The sequence below is a fragment of the Dromaius novaehollandiae genome, chromosome 7, assembly GCF_036370855.1.
Source record: "Dromaius novaehollandiae isolate bDroNov1 chromosome 7, bDroNov1.hap1, whole genome shotgun sequence".
Lineage (NCBI taxonomy): Eukaryota > Metazoa > Chordata > Aves > Casuariiformes > Dromaiidae > Dromaius > Dromaius novaehollandiae.
This window is the reverse complement of record NC_088104.1, coordinates 19,326,599-19,347,912: the sequence shown is the minus strand read 5'-3', so window position 1 is coordinate 19,347,912 and position 21,314 is coordinate 19,326,599. Positions and strand designations below refer to the sequence as shown.

The following is a 21,314-nucleotide window of genomic DNA, read 5'->3' as shown; positions in this document are numbered from 1 at the left end:
TGCCACCGCTACTGCAAGTAACCCAGGTGTTCTGCCTCTTCCCCTTCTGAAAACTCTGCCTGCACTGTGGAAACAGGAAGATTTCAGAATTTTGAATACTTTTTTCATTACCTTCTAACAGTTGGGACAGTGGAGAGTCAAATCCTGTGAAGAAAATTTGAAATATGTATGCAAAAAAAAAGGAGAGATTTTGAATGAAACAAAATCAGATAAAAGTTGTTCATTGAAAGAGGTAATAAAAGTCTATTTCTTTTACTTTCACTTGGTTCAGAAGCCTGCATAAAGTTACTTATTTCCTCTACCTTCTTGCATGCTAACCTCTAAAATAAAATCAATAAAACACTTTAGCTTAAAAAGGATATACATATACAATGAATCAAATCTGGTACACCTTCATATTCTCCTAACCAGGCACTGAGTATATTAGCACTGTTTATGGGTGAAAGTATGAGCTTGGAGCCAGGAGGGAGATGTTATTTTTTTAAACAAATAAATAAAATGAAACAACATTTGATTTTTACTAGATAGGTTATCACTAATGCTATTTGCTTTGTGATTTTTTGCTTTATACTTTTTGAATTTAGGGTAATTATTTTGCAGCGTAAGGATATGTGGAGATTGATAAATGAAAAAGATTAGCTTTCTGTTTGTTTCACTTGGCCCCCATCTCTGCTCTTTGACTTGAATAAAGTTTTGCTTTGTTTAGTATAACGTGTTAAAACATAAATAAGGCTTACAAACTTTTCCATTTTGAACAGTCTTGGGGTGGTCTTACCAGATACTCCAAAGTTCTTTGGCTCAGTGTTCAATGTGGCATAATGCCTGCAACAGAAAACACATTTGCCCGTTACCTTTCTGCACAACCTGAGGGTATTTTCACTCTGTCTCTTCAGAGACTGCCAGCACGTGGAATTGTAGCTTTCTTTGATACTCAGATACCAACAGCACTGGTAGGCTAGCAAAGAGATAACACCTTATAAGAAAATTAATATTCCCTGAAATTTCCCTGTAAATACAGGGGAAAAGATCTGAAAATTGAGCATTTTTGCAAGTTCACAAATTTTTGGTATAAAAATGTTTTTCGTTTTGTCTTTCTTTTTAGTAAAGGCATCCTTTTATCATTCTTCTGTTTGAATCCTGGCCTTACTGGAACAGCATAAAAACTCCTATTGTTTTGAATGGGACTAGGCTGTCACCCTTGTGTCTCTTTCTAAATGCACGTAGCAATCAGAAGACTCTGTGCACAGTCGAGCTAAAACAGTGCTGTATTTTATTCCTGTGGTTGAATTATTTTTTGGAACTCAGAATCTGAGAGTTTCATTTTCTGTTCCCCATCTGGAGTATGGATACTGGAATATGTATCCTGTATATTTTACTTCCTCCCTAACTGAGCAAGTGGATGTCTGATGCACTGTGTTTCTTTTTTGTATATTGTGTGTCAGCTTATGAGCACCAACCAGTGTTAGCAATGATTTCTTTCCAGGACGCAGGAGAGATCATAACGCCTAAATTATGCTGTTATGTATAAACATGTCTTTCAATCTCTAACCAGGGGTGGGAGAGACACGGAAACTTCTGTTACAAGATTTATAAAACGGAAGTAACATTTGGAGCGCAATGCAATCTTACAGTAGTGAACAGGTAAAGTACAGCTCTATGATTTATGTGTATATTTTACAGTAAGATCCTGAAGATTCAGTTAGAGATTAAGACCTTTGTGAGCTAGACACCATAAAAACCAACCAACCAAACAAAAAAACCCCCTACCTTTTGGGAAGCATATTAGCTCCCAGCCTGCTGACCCCATAATGGATGGTAAAATTCACCCTAGAGTGCTTAGAAATGTAATTCTTGTAGAGTACAGTACATATGGGACTGCCTGGAGAACCACTTGAAGTAATTCTTGTAATATGTCTGGTTTTCAAATTGGCTTGATAGCTTCAGATGTCTTTCTGATATTGACTTGAATTAATTTGTGTCTTTTCAGATTTGAACAAGAATTTATAAACAGCTTGATCAGAAAATACAGCAAAGTTGAAGAAAAATACTTCTGGATCGGCTTGCAAGATATTCGCCAATCAGGAATATATTCTTGGGGTGCAGTGGATGGGGAAAAAAGTGAAGCTGTGACATACACTAACTGGAATTCAATGCAACCAGGTAAGTTTAACAGTTAAAAAAAAAAAAAAACAGTAAAAAACATTATCATTTGACATTGAGCAAATGTTGGAGTACCATGTTAAAGGTCTCCCAAGGATGACATAAAGTAGTTATTCAGAAACCTGTGCATTTTTGGAAAAGCAGTCAGTAGTTTTAAATGCTTCTTTTCTTGGCTTCAATCTTAGAGTTTTCAGGAGGATGTGTGGCCATGCCCAGTGGGAAGTCTCTTGGAAAGTGGGAAACTAAAGACTGTAAAACCACTAAAGCATTTTCTATCTGCAAAAAATACATTGGGCCACCCAAGGAACCAGAAGTGCTCCCAAAGCCAACTGATCCCTGTCCTCCTGGGTGGCACAATGGATCTGGCCTTGCCTGCTACAAGGTAAAACATTACTCCTGTTGGTGTTAATTGTCCATTACCGTCTTGCAGTGACGGTGTGGTTAGCCAATTTATGGCTCTAGGCCACTCTGAAGGATATTTCAGAGTGGCTGTATTGCAGTGAGAGGAGGAATTCCTGCGGGTTGTGGTTGGATGCCTCCAGATATTCCTATGCATTATCCTCTGCAGCCTTGGAAGGGCGCAGCCTGCCTCTGCCCGCTCCATCCGCAGCCGGCTCAGCACATCAGAGCCGAGTGGGGCTCTCTGTAGCCCGGCGCTGTTGGAGGGTGCTGTGTCTGCATCCTCACCCGCCTGCCCTCGTCTAGCATGCGGATCTGCCTGAAAAGGGAAAAAAGGTGCTTTGCATCAGCTTCCCCTACCCATTTCTTTTGTGTGCTTGGAGGGTGTAGACTGTGGAGGTGGAATTTTCTTTTTTTGGTTTGAATATGGATGTGAAACTCCCATGAAGCCTCCGTTGTATTTTACGATTTTTGAAGTAAATAGTGAAAGAAAAAGCCATGCTGTTAGGTGCAATGGCTTAAATAAGTTTGCATTTAGAAATACACTTATTTTTAATAGGAGAGAAATAAAAGTTAATACCGAGGTGGTTTATTGAATTGTTTATTCAGTATTTCTGGTTTCGGTGTCTGCAGCAAACTGTGCACTGGAAACGGCTCATGTAGCAAAGCGGGCAAACCCAGCTTGAAAAACAAGGGCATGGGCAAGGATCCCAAACAGATGGATCTAGCTGATGTGCAGCATAGCTGGCCCTGTCTGGCTGATGGGATGTGACAGCTGGCCCTGGCAGTTTCTCCAAAACTCTTACTGACCAAGCATGTGTGAGCTCGTAGCAGACCCAGCTAATAGGAACTGGCTTGGACAGAAGGCGAAGGGGGGATCAAGTGAATGTGTTAGCTGACGTGTATGTTACATCCCATAAAACCTATAATTTGGCTTGCAGTTTTGGAATGAATTGGGTGATGTTTTCTAAAATCTTTCTGGTAAAGAAAAACAGAGATATTTTGTCATTTCAAATGCTCTCTGCTCCATATAAATTTTATTAGCTACACTTCAGAGTCTGGCTGTTGTCGAACAAAACTGGAAAAAATACAATAACTGTTCAGAAGTCAAGTTTAAAGTCCAACGTGCTGCCATGGAAATACCTATTATTCATTCCTATATAGTGTGTCTGTATTTGAGTCGTGCAGGTACTTTAGAAATGCTGTCGCTTCTGCTGTTTTTCACTCTGATTTTTGGCTGCCGTGAAGTTCTTCCACAGTGAAAGAGTGCTGAGGACCAGGACGTGGGAAGAGGCAGAAAGGTTCTGCGAAGCCCTGGGAGGCCACCTGCCTAGTTTTAGTCACTCGGAAGAAATCAAGGTGCTTCATTCTATCCTGAGAAAAATCATCAGGTAACCAATGCGCTCTGGGCTGTGATTCTGATTTCAGCACAGCACTAGATAGCAAATGCTGCTGCTGACCCCAGATGGCAAGTATGAGATAGTGTATGTCCAGTGTGTTTCCCACAGTAAAAACAGCTAGATAGGGCATTTGAACTGCTGGTCATGTCACTGCCTTCCTGGAAAATGTCAAGGGAGTACAGCTTAGGCAAACATTTCACATTGCTAGAGGGAGCGTGAGAAGAAGATTTCCTTTAAGCATCTTCTCTTACATTAACTTAAGCCTATGTTGTTATAGTAAATGTTTCCTACTTCATGTTGAATTTTGATGCAGCTGGGTGATAGCTGTTTCTGTTCTTCACTGATACGTTCTTTAGCAGTGAGCTATTATTTCATTTTTTTCAGATAGGTCTTAGCTTTATTTATTACATGTTTCCTGACTAAATTGGGTCCTATTTGAACATGTGAATAATACAGTGTCCAGCAATCTGGTTGGCACAGATCCCATTTGGCGTAACTGTGATAACACTGCATGAGCATTAAATGGGTGTGTTGATTTTTCTGGTATCAAGCAGTTAACCCTTAGAGGATTTCGTAATCAAAGAAACCGTCACTGCAAAGCTTTACTAGGCATTGGTGTGGTCTTAGGCCTTGTGCAGTGTGTTTTTTGTTTGTCAGCCTGGTCTTGCAGAACTTTTGCCAGCTTAAACTCAAATGCTGCCAGTTACGTGATCTAAACTTTTAATCCACAAATTGTATCAGGATTATTTTAAAAGCTGTCAAGGTATGGCACTGTGATAAATTTTAATACTTGATGACCAAAGAGATGCTTGCTTGAAAATCCATTTTATCTAGAAAAATCCACTTTACCTAGAAATGCACAAATCACGAAAATTATCTGATCAATGTAAACGTGTCAATAAAAGACAAAAGCAAATTCATATGCTCTATGAATAGATCGTTCAGCTTGTATAAAAGCCACTTGTGACTCCTTTGCTAAAGTGGTTAAAGTCCCTGAAATAAGTGCACAAATTATTTCTAGCTATAAATCTTATTATACTGTTTTCCAGTTACAAATTTTGTTTTATTTTACCTAATATAGTACGAAACATGATTAGAGAATTAACTTATTTTTATTTTCCTTCTTGGTATAAGTAGTTGGTATCATTTTTCAGCTTGCTGACCATGTCTGCTATTAATTATAGTTAGTGGCCATTTTTTGTTAGGAGTTCAAAGACTTTTCTCTTTCCAGCAAGTCAGCTGATGCAGGATGCTACTGCAGTTCCCGTATTTCAGAAAAATCAAACTTAGCCTGAAAGAAGGAAGATCACAGTACTTTAGTGACATTCTATCATAACTTAAATGAGGAGAATATATTGAGTATAATATTAATTGACTTTGCAATCAGAACTGTAGTTCTGTGTGTATCAAGCATAACCCAAAACAGATTTTTCTTTTTTTTTTGGTCTGGGCTAACCTCTTTCTGAGCATTGCAGAACTTCCTGCACAGAAACACTACATATTTGATATAGCCTGAAGTCTTCTAAATTACGTTTGTTTATTTGTTTATATAATGCAATGAATTGTCTAAGTAAATTACTTTTTCATATTACTCAGAGGTGGTGATTATATAAAGTATTTTGGAGATCAAGAGTGATGTGTAGCTTGTCTGAAAATAAGCTCGTTTGAGACAGGAGAGAAAAAAGTGGATTATTTTACCAGAAACAAATAATCTGGATAAGTGGGAGAAATCATCCTATGAGAACGTTAGGAGTGATTGGCTGCCAGAATGTATTGGCACAGAGTTTGTCCATTTTCCTTGCATTTTCTCAGTGCAAACTGTGACCTAAACTGTTCATTCAGTGCAGTCATTTCTGTTCAGGGAGGGAGCCACACCTTGGCTTTTTTGGTTTCAGGTTTTTTTTCCTCCTTGCACAGTCCTCCAGTGACTCATTGAGATCTGTTTGTTTTTAAAAGTTAGCTAAAGTCAGTTTGGTTCACCAGGAAAAGGGCAGCTTGCCTAGTCCATTTTGTTCTTTACTCGTATTCCACCTTAGAGGCAAATAAGAGCTAGAACTGCTCCAGCCAAGTCAGGCGATTGCCATTGGAAAGGAAAATAAAAGTTGCCTGCCAGCCTTTGCCTGTTTGAAAGAAACATGAGATTACCTTTTTTACTTCAAGGGACATGATACAGGCAGAAAAGATCCAGTTAACTTGCTCTCATTCTCTGGGATTGTTTTTCTGAGCATTCTGCAGCTTATAGCTGGCAGTGATGCTGGATGCAAACAGCTTGGATTGGTTTGAAATAACATTTCAGTGAGGACACCTTACTGGAAAGAAGTCACTTGCCTTTTATATACACAGTTCTGCTTCAGTATTTGTTCTGAATCTAGAAAGTATCACTGATGCTTAAGTTTGCAAGAAGTGACTGATCTTATTCTCAGTCTGCTAGCCAAACCTGCAATAAAAGCCAGGATGTGTGCTGTAGGAATTGCATTGATGCGGCTTCTCTGCTCTTCTTTCTGCTAGAGGAGGGGTGATTGGCAGGATGGGATGCAGCTCATGGTAGTCGCCACTTTCAGAGGGGGCAGCGGGGTCGGGTGAGCTTCGCTTTTAGGCGAGCATTGCCACAGAAGCAGCAGTCTCGCTTTCCATTCCCACTAACCTTTTAAATTGCACCATTAGGATGTCGGCCCAGAGGCACAAGTTTTTGTTAGTATTCTCCCTTGTTGCGAACTTGCGACTACAAGTCAAAGTAACTTAATTTAGGCTCTTAATCCTGGGTTGGAGCCAATGTAAGGGACAAAAAAAAAAAGTGTTTTCTATTTTAGCAGTTAGAACACAGTAGTGGAAAAATTACTCTTTTCTGTTACATTATCACTGATTTTAAAGAGTATTCACTGCTGTACAATGCTGGCTTTTATGAAATTTTAGTTCTGTATGAGAGAAAAGCTGCTGGTATTCTGCAGGGAGGGGCCTTTCATCTTCAGTCAGTGTGGGAGTCCATTGTAAAGCACAAATTGCACCTATTTTTTAGGATAAAAACTTGGAAAAATCTAAGTTTTAGGCAGTTCTAGAAATGCAGCTCAAAGAATGCTCTGGCACAGATAAGTCCATTTTGATACTAGTCTACAGGATGGTTTTTAAATGTTTTGCCATGAGGAGACTGACATCTGAAGTACATCCAAACTCCTTGCTGTCAGTTTAGTTGCAATAGAGAGTGAGTCGTAATTTATACTTGTCTAACATGGTTGGAGGAATTTCTTTTTTTTTTTTTTGGTGTATGCCTTGATAAGGTGATAGTATAATTTCAGAGGGTTATCAAAAGGCTTTACTTAAGCTTAAAAGTGCTGTCAAGAATAGCGTAGTGGTAGCTGAATTGCTCATGCTCATGATGGAGCAGTGCCAAAAGAAGCAAAAAAAGTGTGTTAATGTAGAAGCGCCAGATCAGCTGAAAAGCATTGTTATGTTTGCAGGCTAATTATTGTAAATTGAAAGATTTTATTTATTTGTTTGTTTTTTAATCAATAGCCCAAAACAATTGAAAGATTTTGAAAAATTGCTCTAGTTCCTCAGGTAATTACTGGAAATCCTTCCAAAATGAGTGTCTCAAACCTTCATTAGTAGATATTCCTCTGTGATGATCAATTACTTAAACCACACTAAGCCTGTAGGTGATGGCTAGGAGGGGAGAGTGAAGCAGTGCCACATTAGCTGTATAGGAATGAACAATCGGAGAAAAATGAAGTCCTAAAGGCAAGTTGTCAAAAGCCACTTAGCTGTTAGAAAGCTGTAAATGTTTGGCTCACGGTTTTCCCACTGGAGAGATACAGAGCATCTAGGCTCTTTAAAGGCTCCCCATGTGGAATCATTAAAAGGCTAAAGAATATTGAATATGAGAAGCCTACACTGGTGTGATTACGCTGTCACATGAGTGTCAGAAGATTAATACTAGAGTTGAGAAAAATACTCATCACAAAGGAGATCTGTTGGTGGCTGATTGTTTTCTCCTAATGAAATCCCTACCAAATAACATGCTGTTGCTCTTCTTAGATTTCATGTGCTTAGCCTACATGCTCCGGGCTAAGCTGTCATTTGTTTTGTAGCTTTGAATCTCAAGGGCAAGCTTCCAGATCTGGTTTTATGAACCCACTGTTGGAATGTAATTTTTTCAGTCCAATACTAAAATAAATGTCTTGGAACCACATCCTCAAGTTCTCCCAAGCTGCTTCAGCTGCTTTCTTGGTGCTGCACCCTAGAATACTTCAGGCTCTGTTTAGCATGTGCAGGAAGGCAGCAGCACATCTTACTGAAGAATTTCTTAACATTGCCAGGGGTTTTCTTAATGTTGCCTACACAGGTAAGCCTGAGCCTGAGTCCATCCCCCTACCTTCATGGGCCAAGACATAATGAAGTTGTATTCACAAACTTACCAAGGTCTATCTTAAAACAGTTTGATAGTTTGCCAACACTACTCTTTTGGGAGTCTTTTCCAAACTCTGACCTCTGCTGGTCAGAAACCTCTTTAATATTTTGAGTCTAAATGTGTTTTCTGAGCAGGGATTCCTTCAGACACAATGTCCTTTTTGCTTGAGTAGCTCTTCTTTGGGGTTTAGGCTGCTAATATGTTGTAAAGAGAAATTTTATTCCATCTCTGTCTCTGTTTCTCAAGGCTAGACAAGAAAATTCTTAATTCTTGTTGAAAAATGAAACTCTTACTGCTTCAGAAGTCCTATAGCCCCATGTTGTACCCATATTTGGTACAACATGAATTCATGGAATAGTATTCCAGGAAAAGTTCTCAAGAGCCCTGTATGGTGGCATTAATACTTTACTATCTCTGTCACAACACCTTAATGTGTGTGCGTTTTCCACAGCTGCACCGCGGTGGGGCTTCACTCCATCTGTGATTTCACAGAAAACTCACTGGCTTTCTCCCCTCCGTACTGTCTCCCCTCTGCTTCCGATTGATACTATCATTCAGCAAGAAGTCTATTAGCTTTCTTGGTCAGGATGGCTGAATGGAGTATGTTACCATAAATGTATTGACATAGCACAAAAATAATACTTTCAGAAGTAGAGGTTGCAGAGCAAAATGAAACTTGCAGCTTGACCCACACATTTCATTTTGTCATAATATCTTTAGACCCACAAGCAATAGTAAAGAATATGGTAAATGTTGTTACTGCAGATTTAAGTGTTTTTTGTAATGACTTATGTCTCAGACTAGCTGAAATTTTCAATTTAAACATCCCCTGCTCTCAAAAATGAACAAGTAAAATCTAGAAAGAAATACAGTTCTGATTCCAATCCTGTAAACTAGATCAAATTCTTATTGTCTTTATTTTAAGCAAGTATTGAAGTCCATGGAGTATGTGCACTTCTGTGCCGGTGGCTCTTTTGTGAAGGCACGCAGCTGAAGTATGTGTCCATGCTTGGTTCCTTTGTATCAGTGACAAACATAAAGGATATATGGAGCCAGTTATTCTGTATGAGTACAGATTTTGGTGTGGTTTGATGAAGAGTACATTTGAATTGATGGTAGAGACAGACTGACTGACAACCTGGAAACAGTCTAGAGAAGAAGCAAGCCAGATAAAACTTGTAGTGTCATTCTGGAAGAAAAAAGTAGAAAAGAGACCTTTGTATCAAGTAAGAATTGATGAAGTGGTGATGCAGCAAGCAAAGGAATTAGTTTTCTCTGTGGTCAGGGAAAGATGACCTACAAATCCTCTTAAATGGAAGTGCAGAAGAGGGCCTAGCTCTTGCACCCGTTTTCCTCTTTGAAGTGCTACAACTTGCAGTACCAAGCTTTGAGCTTGCTGCTTGATCCCAAGTAATGCAGTGAATCAGGTCAATCTTTTCATTAAATGTGCTGAACTGTATACTTGCTTTAAGATTTTGTTTTGTTTATTTACAGCAATGACAGATGGGTATGGATAGGAATGAATAAGAGGAGTCCAGATTCTTTGGGAACCTGGCAATGGAGCGATGATAAACCTGTAAGTTAAGTTTTAACCAGGAAATGGCATCCTGTTTTTTTCAGCTTGGACTGGATTGAAAATAAATTGATAAATATTTTAAATTAAATATGGCAGATCTTACAACAGATGAATAATTCAGAAGAAGATTGTGCAATTATGAAAGAGCTACCATCCAGTCACAATTCCAATTAAAACATATTTTAATAACATTAATCTGATTTCTGTCTCTTACATTAAAATAATTTAACAGAAATATAGTAAGATGGAGGAATATTGTAATAAAGATCTAAGAGGTGGTGGAGAGAATAAGATGTCTTCATGCCACAACAGAGGCTGGGGTTTATCAGTTCATCTCCATGATATGTCAGACTTCTCCAGAAATATCCTCCTCACTGTAATAGATTTATTTGCCTGAAATTGTTAGTTCAGCTTTTTCTGTAATAACAGGTACGCAGACTCAAAGCTTTTTGATCCAGTGACTGTCTGTTAACATATATTTCAATAACGATAAACACAATGGGTTCCCAGGTTTGAATAGTCACCTCTGGGGACTGCCACAGCAAAAGTGTTAGTGAAGTAATGATTCTTTCATCCTGTCCCTCCTGTAGGTAACTAGTGTTGTTATGCCGCTTGATCATCTGGAGGATGAGTATGACACAAGAGACTGTGCTGCTTTAAAGGTTAGTTTCAAGGTTTTTAACAACAGCATGCATATTTATACATGAAAGTACTTAGAAAAAATACTTTGGCCAGTGATATGTTGAATTTAAGTTGACTGCTGAAATGTTTTTCTTGACTGTGTATGGTAAAAATTTGCTGGTGTTTCCTTTAGGAATCTACGCCTATTACCAGTTTTCCCTTGTTCAAGCAGTTTTTATGAATCAAGTACTGTGGTAATGGTAGCCTTTCCTAAGACCTTTTTTTTTCTTTTTCAAGTTTCTACTAAAATATTTTAATAACAAAACTATTATATATTGCATAATGCCATGCTATGTAGCTCTTGTGTACTATACATTACACTTAACGTGGAGTCAAAAACAGAAAAGCAATCAGTACTCTACAAGTAACTTCTAAAATCTAGATTATATTTTTTCGAAGTGGAAGTAAATTAAGAAAATGATTGAAATGTGAAGTAGGATGCAGTAGTCAGGTTAGAATATGCATGATAGTGTGTGCTGGTTTTTTGTGTGTATTTGCTTGTTTGCTTGTGAAATGGAGCTGTAACTGCTGTTCTGAAGCATCACCTGACTTTTTGTACGATCATTCCAATATTCTCCCTTCCATTAACCTAACTTGAAGCACCTCTGGTTTTAGGATTTATTGGATGGTTGCATCCCTTTGCTTCTGTTCACAGCTGTTCCCCTCATTCTCCTCTCCTATGTTTGTGACCTCAGGCTGAGAAGCTGTCATCTTCAACATTAAGCTAATAAAGATTTTAGACAAAAGGAGAGTAGTTTGAACGGGGCATTGTGACTATAGTCACACCTATAGTACCCTTCGTCCACTACTCGTTAGATTTAGACATGCGCTCTTGTAGTAAATGATGCAAAATCTTATTGGAGAGATTCGTGAGGGTGAATTCAGATTTTAAGCTTGATTATAAGAGAAATAATCCTAAATAACAAAGATTATTTCTGTTCCATTTAAGATAGTTTGTTCTGTGAGAATGAGGATCCTTTGGGGCAACAGGTTGTCACAGGTCATTCAATAATAAGCATGTATGAGACCCTATGTGCTACAAAAAAGTGAAAAAACAACAAGGAGAGACTGCGGTGTGTAGGCTTACCTTAAACTCTTTGCCTGTTTGGTTCACAAGCCCAGCTAGCATGGAAGATATTTGAAGTTATAGTTCTGTCTTGCCATTTCTGAAAAATTGGTTGCGTGGGACTGACAGCACAGTAGCACGCGCTAACTGTACTGAAATACTTTTTAATACAGCTTCATTTCAGAGGCCCATACTATACCAGCTTGATTCCTTGTTCTTACTTTTATACAGACATTTCAGTTTTCACGGAGATCGTTTTGGAGATACTATTTCCATGAAAATAGAGAACTGGAATTTTACCTGAAGCCTTTTGATTGTGAGGCAAGACTTGAATGGGTCTGCCAGATAACAAAAGGTAAACCGCATTTACATCTATTTATTCATATTAAAAAGTTTGTGTTTTTATTTCTTCAATGTTAACAGTTTTTGTGATGTAAGATCATTCAAATTTGCAAATGAGGCTTGAGTGCTTTGGTTCCGGCTGGTTGAGAGCAGGCCAGCGTGTTTGAAACGTTGCTTGTTATCGAACTGAAAATAGGTGATACGGAATGTGCAGCAGAAAAATGTGATCAAGGAAAAATGTGAACTAGGATTATGAGTACCAGATGTTCATCATTTTTCTTGGTTTTCTTCTTTTTTGTGCTTCTGTAAGGAAAAGAGGGGTGCCAGTAGGCAATGATGCTTTATCATTTTCTTTCTGAACTGGTACAGGTCGGTACATGAGATGCCTTGCCTGTGTCAGATACAAACAGACACAGAATATTCAAAAACTCAAGTATGAAAAAATGACTGTGAGGATGGAGGATTCAGTAGCACTGCTTCCATGTTTGTTCTTGATCTGACAGGATGCTCCTTGAAGAGAGAAATGTCTTTTCGTGTGCACAGGTCCTCTGTTTTGGTGAGGTGGTATAGGTCACTAAGTTGCAACATTTCTAGGCTTTATTTAATCTTTTTTTAGTGATATATGTACCTAAATGCATGCAGACATCTCAGAAATGCAGTCTGCTTCTCACTGATATGAATGAGCCCCTTACTCTTCTGATAAAATTGGTGCACTGGCTCCTCACTGTAGTGAGGCAGCGAAGCGGGAATGCAAAAAGAATGGCATGGCGTCTCTGCACAGAGCCAGGTTTTTTTCTTGTAGTACTAGAAGTGATGTAATTCAGTAGGCTTTTATGTTTTAGTTGCACATTAAAAGGCTTTTCAGGGCATGGAGATTTCTTGTCCTGGGGAAATATGGGTAGATGTACTGTCGCTCTGATGCTTGTCTTCTGCTTAGGAGAAAAAACCCGATCTTTAAGACAGAGGTATGCAAAACTCCCATTACTTTTGTTAAGCCTGTATATGATTTCCTCTCTTTTTCCATCATGCAAACGGAGAAGAATGAGTACCATTCCTCACTTTCTTTCTTTGCGACTATATTAGAAAATGTACTTGAAATGACTGTTCCTTTTTCCTCTGAACAGGTAGTACTCCAAAGACTCCCCACTGGTATATACCAGGTAAGTAGACTTTTTGCATATTCTTCCATTATGTACATGTAGTTGTTACTGCTGTATATATTTCATTACTGTTTTGCTATGTTACTACTGCAATACCATTTTGATATGAGCAAAGGTCATGACTTGCAGAGCTTGGTTCTGAGAGCGCTCAGAATGCAAGAAGGAATATTTGGTCTTCCCAGTGTCAAACTGATTTTTTTTTTTTTTAATTCAGAAAAAGAAAGAATCAGTTTTTTGGGATTGATTCTTCATGTGTGTGTGATATTTCTTCCACATAGATGAAGTTGGAATTCATGGAGCCCCACTTGTTGTTGATGGAGCAGAGCTGTGGTTTGTACCAGATAAAAACCTGAGCTTCCAAGAAGCTGTTTTCTATTGTCAAAAAAATGATAGCGAGTTGGCCTCTGTGGAATCTTACCCAAAACTCAGGACAATACTATCTCAAATAGAAAAGGTAAGGAAGCGTAATCTAACAGATACTTTTCATTAAGGAAAAACATTTTGATCTATTAATTTCTTTCTTTGTCCTGTTGAACTTAATAATTCTTAATTGTATGCAAAAGATGAGTTGAAAGAAAAGAGAATTATTTTAATGTTAGTCTTATAAAGTAATTTTTGAATTTAAAAGTAACCTTAATAACAGAAAATAAATCTTCCAAGAGAAAGTAGTATAGTGGGACCAATATGTAGACATCCCATTGTCTGCAAATACTTCACTACCTATTGTCCCAATTCTTAATTTTATGCATGGGGTAGCGCATCTTTTTTTTTTTCTTTTTTTTTTTTTTTTTCTTTTTTAACCTGATGAGAGAATTTAATTAGAAATGCATGAAGGTCAGATGGTCTCTACAGAATAGTGTTTGTGGTGTTTGTAGCATGCAGGTACATTCTGTTAAGGAATCTTACGAAAAATTTCATGTTTCAGCACATCAGTTACTACCATTCTTTAGTGCTACTGCTTGTGAGAATTCATTACTTCCTGAAATTAGCAGCTTACAAGCTCTCTTCATGAGATTTCTCCTGACCACTTCCATTCAGGCTGTTCCTGGAGAAGAGAACTTAAGTGTTTGACCCGCTAAATCTCTGGCCTTTTCATGATCTATTCATTGTTGGGCTATCTGCTGGAAGAACAGGATTGTTCTGAGGAAGGAAGGAAGGTCCTTTGAATCCACATTAGCTTTGGGGAACGTGCAGCTGTGTCCTGGCTGTCTGGTAGTGCTGCTATGGACTTCGCAGGACTGATATATTTAGCATGCTCTTAAAGTAGTGCTGAAAGATTTCCCATAGCTTCATCCAGCACAGTACAAAATGGGGGCTTTTTTCTAGTAGGTGCAAGGGTCCATCTGCTTGGCATATTGATCTCAAACTGTATCCTTTCCCGCTGTTGAAGAATAGTAATTCCTGCGCATGTGAAAGAACGTTTTAAATCAAAAAGAGTTTTGTCATTGATTTATCCGTAGTAAAGTCTGTGGATCTATCTTTATATAGGGTGGTAAAATCCAGGGTTTTGTTCTTTCTTTTTTTCCACAGTTATCGAACAGTGAACAGAAGTGGTGGCTGAAATTTATTGATTACGGCTACAACTATCATTCACCGTATGTAGAATAATTGTGGGGTAACTTACTATCAGCTTCTTTTGATGTCCTTTTTTAGGAATATAATTAACTAGAATACTTTCTAAAGGAAAATACTTGATCCCCAAATATGTAGAGCTCACTTCTTCTATATCATCGCAAAGAAGTAAGATGAATAACTTAAACTAAGCTAGAAAACAAAATAACATCTTTCAGTGACGTTTTCCTCTTCGTTTTGTTTCCGTGTACTTGCACCATGTTCTTGCTATGCCAAATTTAGATCATAAAGTACTGAGGGCAAGAAAGAGAGTAAGAGAACTGTGTGTTTGATAAGACAAAACAGATGGTGGTTAATACAAGAATTGTGTGCACTTAAAAAGTAGGTTTATTTTAAAAAAAAATTGTTGAAAATATGTTAATTAGTTGCTAAATCCTGACTTCTGTTCCTATTGCAAGCATTATCAGGATCCCAAACAGCTGAAGTGCTAATCATACAACTCATGTGGAACTCTTCACCTTCAAATTACTTCAGACTTTGATCTCAGTCCTGCAAAAATTTATACGTAGTTTACATGTATATGCATGCAGTTAGTGGTAGTGGGAAAAGGAACAACTTGATTTTAATCCAATTCCTGTGTGTCTGTCAGAGCCTCTGGACTTCAGGTTGTTGGGCTTTCACATCTTAGTCTTGTCATGTGAATCCTCGAAATCTGTGATCCTAATAGTTAAAGTATTCCACTGATCTTTGAGATACTTTTATTTGATTTGTAAGCCCACTTTTATGTTCTGTTAACAATTGGGGAACTGAAAAAAGATTCTGAAGAAACCCTCTCTGTTGACTCTGAGGATCTGCAGACATCTGAGGATAGGGAATATGAAATCAGTGTAGGGTTTCAAGGTGCCATTCTTCCAGTTGGCCAATGCCAAAGTCTTGCAGAGCTTACAGTATAGTTCTGTAGAGCTGAGATGCCTTATAGTGAACCTTGCAATGTGCTCTTCATGGCTGCAGCTAAGGTTCATGTACTTCTTACCAGCAAAAATCTTAGTGTGTCAAAACATTATAGGAATATATTATATCAAAAATATTTCAGAATGGACGAATGTGGGCTATTGCCCATTATCCTCATTTGTCCTGATAATGTGCTAGCAGTTGCAGCGTGGTTAATTAAGGAACAAACTCTTACCCAACTTCTGCACGTTTCCTGAACACATTTAATTTGGATATGGTACGTATCTACTGAACCTACTACGTATCTTTTCCTAGACTAGTTCCTTCCTCTGCTGTCCCTTCTAGTATTATAGGGCATCTCCTAGAAACACTTATCAGCCCAAATTTTTGTATGCAGTGGTTCTGTTGCTGTTAGAATTTTCATTTGAAGATCATACTGGATTGGAGATTGACTGTGACCTGGTTTTATCCAGTTTACAGTTATTTCCACGCTTCCATGATCGATTCTGGAGGGACTGCTGGTATGTTTCTAGAAAGAACTGGTATAGAGGTAAGGGTTTTGGGGGTTTTTTTGTTTGTTTGTTTTTTTGGTCTCCCCTCTCTTTCTCTCTTATATTAAAAAAGTAATAACCATTCTGCCCAAACTTTGATATTGAATACAAATTGATGTTTATCTAGGACCGAATGGCTTGTTGGTGATAAGCTGATTTGATTTTGAATTATTTATTTCTTCCTTATGATTGAAGCCTTGGTAGTATTTTTTGATAACAAGACACAAGCCCAAATTCAGATGGCAAAATTTTACGATTGATTGTCACTCCTTTTGTGACATGAATTCAGAGAAATCTGATTTTGCTGGTTACCTTTTTGTGTATGTGCGCTACATGCTCTGAGTTCTGGGATTTAAGTCTTAGAGGAGCTTGACTGAGTGTCTGCTACTGCATATACATAGAGAGGTGTGAATTTCACGAAGTAGTGGAGTCATGTTGGAAGACATACACAAGGTAACAGAAAAACTAGCTGATGGTACTTGGAGCTTCTCATTTCCTTTCCTTAATATTGCTTTATATTGGGAAAAACATATAACCCCTGGCCCACAGACAGTTCTCATCTATTATCACTTCCACTTCACAGCCCAGTTTCTCCATTATTCTGTTGTATGCTAGTGTCCTGCTGACCTGCTTTCATATCTATTAGCCAAAAATTCATCTTTACTAGAAAGCCAGTCCAATTACTTATGGAGTTGTGTAAAGCACTGCAGGCCAGACTCTGTCCATATAGATGTTAAAGGGATAGAAATTCTCTTGGCTTTAGTGGGCATTAGATTACACACCTTCCATGCCACAATACGAGATTAGTCCTCCTGTTCAAATTTTGCATTTCATGATTTGTCTGTTGAAGTTACCTCTGCCTGTATGAAGTGCTACTACTAGAAGTAAGGGATCAGAATCTAGATCTTCAGCAATAATATATCATTATCTGATGTAAATCATTTATATTTTTCTTCTGCTCTGCTGTTACTTTTAGTGCTTAATATTGCATAATACTTCACTGTGACTGCACTTAAAAGGGTTTTGCCCTTTTCATTGCCCTTTTTCATGCCCTTTTTATTGGCCTCTGTCGTGTCATAAAGTATGGATGGCAATTAGACCATGATAGTCATTACCATAATTTTTTTAAAACTTGCATTTCTGCAGACTACCCAGTGAACTGCAATATGAAACTGCCCTTCATTTGTGAAAAAAATAATGCCTCCTTACTGGAAAAACATGATCCCAGTTACCGCCCAGTCAGAGGAGGTTGTCCTAAAGATTGGCTTCGGTTTCGGGATAAGGTAAGGAGATAATATAGAACAGTCATGGTTACTTATTTTTCATAGCCTAATAGGTTGGAGTGCCCTGCTGAAAGAGATGAGGAGGTACCTCCTGTGTTCAGGAATGGACCGGGAGGCAGCCTTTGAAAACTATGTGCAGTGATTGAAATCATCTGCCCCACTTCTGTCTCTTATTCAGGATTGAAAGCTTGTTAATTTCAAAGAAGTAGTTTTCATGTTTCTCATTTTACCCTCACCACACGTTTAGGCCCAAGAACTTTGGCTGTGTTGTCTAGTCAGGCTCTGCTTTGAAGGATTAGAAAGGAAGATAATGAGACTCCTATGGCAGAAGCATCTTCATTCGCTCTCTGAGTAATCATTAGGCAGCCAGCAAGCTGGCAGACATCCTGCTTCCTAAGTCGCCTTGAGGACTTAACTGAATAGTTATAAGCAGCTTTTAAGGTTGAACCAACAAACATCAGAAGCCATACTTTAGGAAACTTCAGTACTATGTTTCAAAGCAGTCATTTAAAACCTTAGACTATGATCCCTCTTACGTGGCCTGTCACTGTTCTGTACATAGGCTGAGGTATGCATCAAGTGTGTACATTACACTTGTGCCAGGGTTTGCAAATTTACTTCATATAATTGCAGAAAACAGCTTTTTGGGTTCCTATGCAGTTTCTCCCAAAAGATAATGTGTTACAGTGCAGGTTCCTGGCCCAACCTGAGCTGACTTGAGAGTTACGCTTGTAAGTATTTTCAGTGTTAAAACAGAACAGGATCCTGATGTGGTCACTGAATTCTGACCTTCGGAGAATGAGGGGTTCTTCAGTTGGATTATTCATCATTTTATACTTAGCTATTCTGTCAAACCTAGGAAGAGATTCAGGCAGCCAGTATCAGTTCCCTTGTTTTCTGAGAAAAATAATGATATTTTCTTACAAAAAACAAGAAGTGAGTTTTTAGGGCTACTTTAAGAACCTTTTCTTATGAGCTATTTCTTAAGAAGCAATGGTAAGATGAAAATTGATTTAATTATGTTTATTTTGCAGTGTTTTTTAAAGATGAATCCCAAATCTCTAACATTTAATGCAGCTAATGAAAAGTGTGTAACTTTTGGAGGCTCTCTTCCATCAATTTCAAATCAAGCTGAGCAAGGTATGATGGTGATTTGGGGGCACTTGTAGTATGAAGCTTCTCTCCCAAATTCAGTATAGTTCTACTGCATAAGTACTTCAGCATAAAATCACTTGGTTATCTGCAGGCATACTGGGAGCATTCTAAAAAGCCAAAACCACTTAAAATATATTGTCTATTGTTGTTTGTACCACTAGAAACATAAAATACAAATGCTGTCAGCAAACATTTGATCCAGTTCAACAAGCAGCTTCTCTTTATGGCCTTATCTGTTATGGAAAGAAGAAATTGTAAAATCTTGCATTCAAGATTGAGGGTAGAAAGGTCAATGGATGAAAAATTCCCTCCCGTGCTTTGCTTTGCAAGTTAAAACATATCTGAGGCTGTAGATACTGCACTGTGAGGATCAGCCAGGAGCTGCTCCCAAGATAAGCTCCCAAGATAAGCTGTGTGTTGGAACAAGACTACAAACGCAAAGCCCTCTGGAGCATGTAGGACCCTCCATGTCCAAGCATACTGAGTAGCTTAACGTGCTGGTCTGTCTAAACAGACCTGCTGCAAGCTGCCCAGGAGAGTATTAGCAGGGTGGAAGGCGAGGAGACTGCAAAAGACGTGAGAGTTTGTGCCAGCCTTGGGGCCTGTCCATCAGCTGTCATATAAACGTAGTCATTGAGGTGAATGCAGTCGGGGAGAAATGTATTCACTGTGGCTGCAAGTAGTTTTCAGCGATAAACTCCAGCTCAATGAGACAGCTGTATTTGTATCTGTATTTGTGTGGAGAACTAGTACTTGTCTGCAGATATATCTGAAATAGCTTGGTTGAATTCCACAATGTGAGCAGTGCTTGCTTTCTTTCTAAGCAAATAACCTCTTGCCAAATGGAATATAGAGAGAAGACTAGGGAGGCCACTAGTGTACAGGCAGGTGGCGGCTGAATGGTGGTTTGTTACCGCTGTCATGGGGGATGGATAGGGCTGTAACCATGCAGGTAGATACATGTCTGAGTCCTGAGTGTTCTGGGACTCTTTTAAAGATTGCAAAAGCATAGCGTTCTGTAATATTACATAGCAGGATCTTTTGTCCTGTTTTGTGCATATGGAGGTGTTTTTTATTTGTTTGTTTTTCACTTTTCCTCTCCCCCCTCCAAGTAGTGAAGGCCACTTATATAGGAAATGAAGGCAGAGTCATCTAAAAGAAGCGTGCTCCTTTCTGTAGGCTACTTTTACTCTTCCCAGTGGCGTAAGGAGGGTGGCTAGCTCCGATATGTAAATCTTCAGTGGGTTTGTCTAGCTTAGAAAATAGGCTGAGGCTAGTCTGGCATGCGGCTGATAGTTGAGACGTGTCAGCAGTAGCTAATTACATAGCCTTAATTTGTCTTCCTGATCTAGAAAAGCTCAGTGAATGTCTCTGCTGCCTAGAGGTTTACTGAAGCCCATTGTTTCCTGCCAGAAGGTTCACTAAGAGGAGACTGATTTAGGATGTTCCTGGCTGAAATTTTTCCCAACTAAGCCTGGCTTCCTTTGTCCTGTCCTGCTTTCCCTGATGGTGGGGTGGGAAAACTGCCAGAATCCAAGAAGTGGTTCTGCTTTGTGGCATGTATCAGTAGGAGAGAAAGATGAGAGATACTGATATCAATTCAGAGAAGGTGGGAGGGAGTGCTTTTATCATCTCTGGGGGGAGACAATAGGAGATCTTAAAGACCTGTGGAAAAGTGGCATCTGAAATTTGGATTTAAGTGCAAGGAGATAAAGTAGACAGGGGAAAACTGAGACAGAAACAAGTTAAATTCACCACCTGCTCCTCAATTGAGAATTTGGAGGACATACCCATAGTCTGCTCCTTTCAGATAAAAGAACACCCTTCTTGTTGATTATGGAGGGAGGGGGATGATAAGTTAATATGAATGGAGTTTGTGTTATTTATGCAAACTGATTTTTTGAGATGTTTGCTATAGTTGTCTGTACCGTAATATGTACGTGTTTACTGTGCTGCCCAACAGATTTTATAACATCCTTGCTTACTGATATGCCGAAAGATATTTGGATTGGTTTGCAGTTTTTGTTCAGCACAAGGGAAAACAAATGGATAGATGAGAGCAGACTGTTGTATAGTAACTTCCACCCACTCCTGACAGGAAGATTAAGGAAAATCCCACTGGATGTAAGTTCTGGCTATTGGGCTTCTCTTGAGTATTGTGTAATGAAGTTTGGAATATTGACTGTATCAAAAGAAGAGGGGAAAAAAAGAAAAAAAAAACAGAAAAAGTATATAACAGACCAGATCCCCAAATGGTGATCTTAATTGGCAAATACAGTGCCTGACAGTAGTGGAGTTCTGTTTACCCTTATTTGGATGACATCTCCTGAACCAAGATAGAAAACACTGAGAGGTGAGGGAAAAACAAAAACAACTATTCAATGGCTTTCCTGGAATTTCTATTTGTACTTTAAAGACGCCATACAAACAGTCATCAAAAAGTTGCCATCAGTAATTCTCAGTTCAGTTACATGTAGACTGCATCTGTAAACGATTATACACCAGTATTTTGCTTGCTGCTCTACCCAAGGTGAAGCATAATAAATTTAATGGAATCACAACCATAAACAAGATTTATTGCAAGTGTTGAATAGTTTCGTTTAATGTTCTTTC

General features: G+C 38.6%; 1 protein-coding gene across 3 annotated transcripts in view; it reads left to right on the top strand.

Moving 5' to 3' along the window:
- Positions 1-21,314, top strand: part of LY75 (lymphocyte antigen 75) — a 49,783-nt gene that overhangs the window by 11,153 nt on the left and 17,316 nt on the right. For all 3 annotated transcript variants that reach the window (XM_064514833.1, XM_026094703.2, XM_064514834.1), the window contains 15 exons: positions 122-232; positions 1,553-1,641; positions 1,988-2,160; positions 2,346-2,542; positions 3,808-3,950; positions 9,859-9,940; positions 10,531-10,602; positions 11,919-12,042; positions 13,154-13,189; positions 13,468-13,643; positions 14,720-14,784; positions 16,186-16,262; positions 17,410-17,546; positions 18,581-18,686; positions 20,665-20,825. In XM_064514833.1, coding sequence (XP_064370903.1) covers positions 122-232; positions 1,553-1,641; positions 1,988-2,160; positions 2,346-2,542; positions 3,808-3,950; positions 9,859-9,940; positions 10,531-10,602; positions 11,919-12,042; positions 13,154-13,189; positions 13,468-13,643; positions 14,720-14,784; positions 16,186-16,262; positions 17,410-17,546; positions 18,581-18,686; positions 20,665-20,825 — 1,749 coding nt within the window. The remainder of the gene's footprint in view (positions 1-121; positions 233-1,552; positions 1,642-1,987; positions 2,161-2,345; positions 2,543-3,807; positions 3,951-9,858; positions 9,941-10,530; positions 10,603-11,918; positions 12,043-13,153; positions 13,190-13,467; positions 13,644-14,719; positions 14,785-16,185; positions 16,263-17,409; positions 17,547-18,580; positions 18,687-20,664; positions 20,826-21,314) is intronic.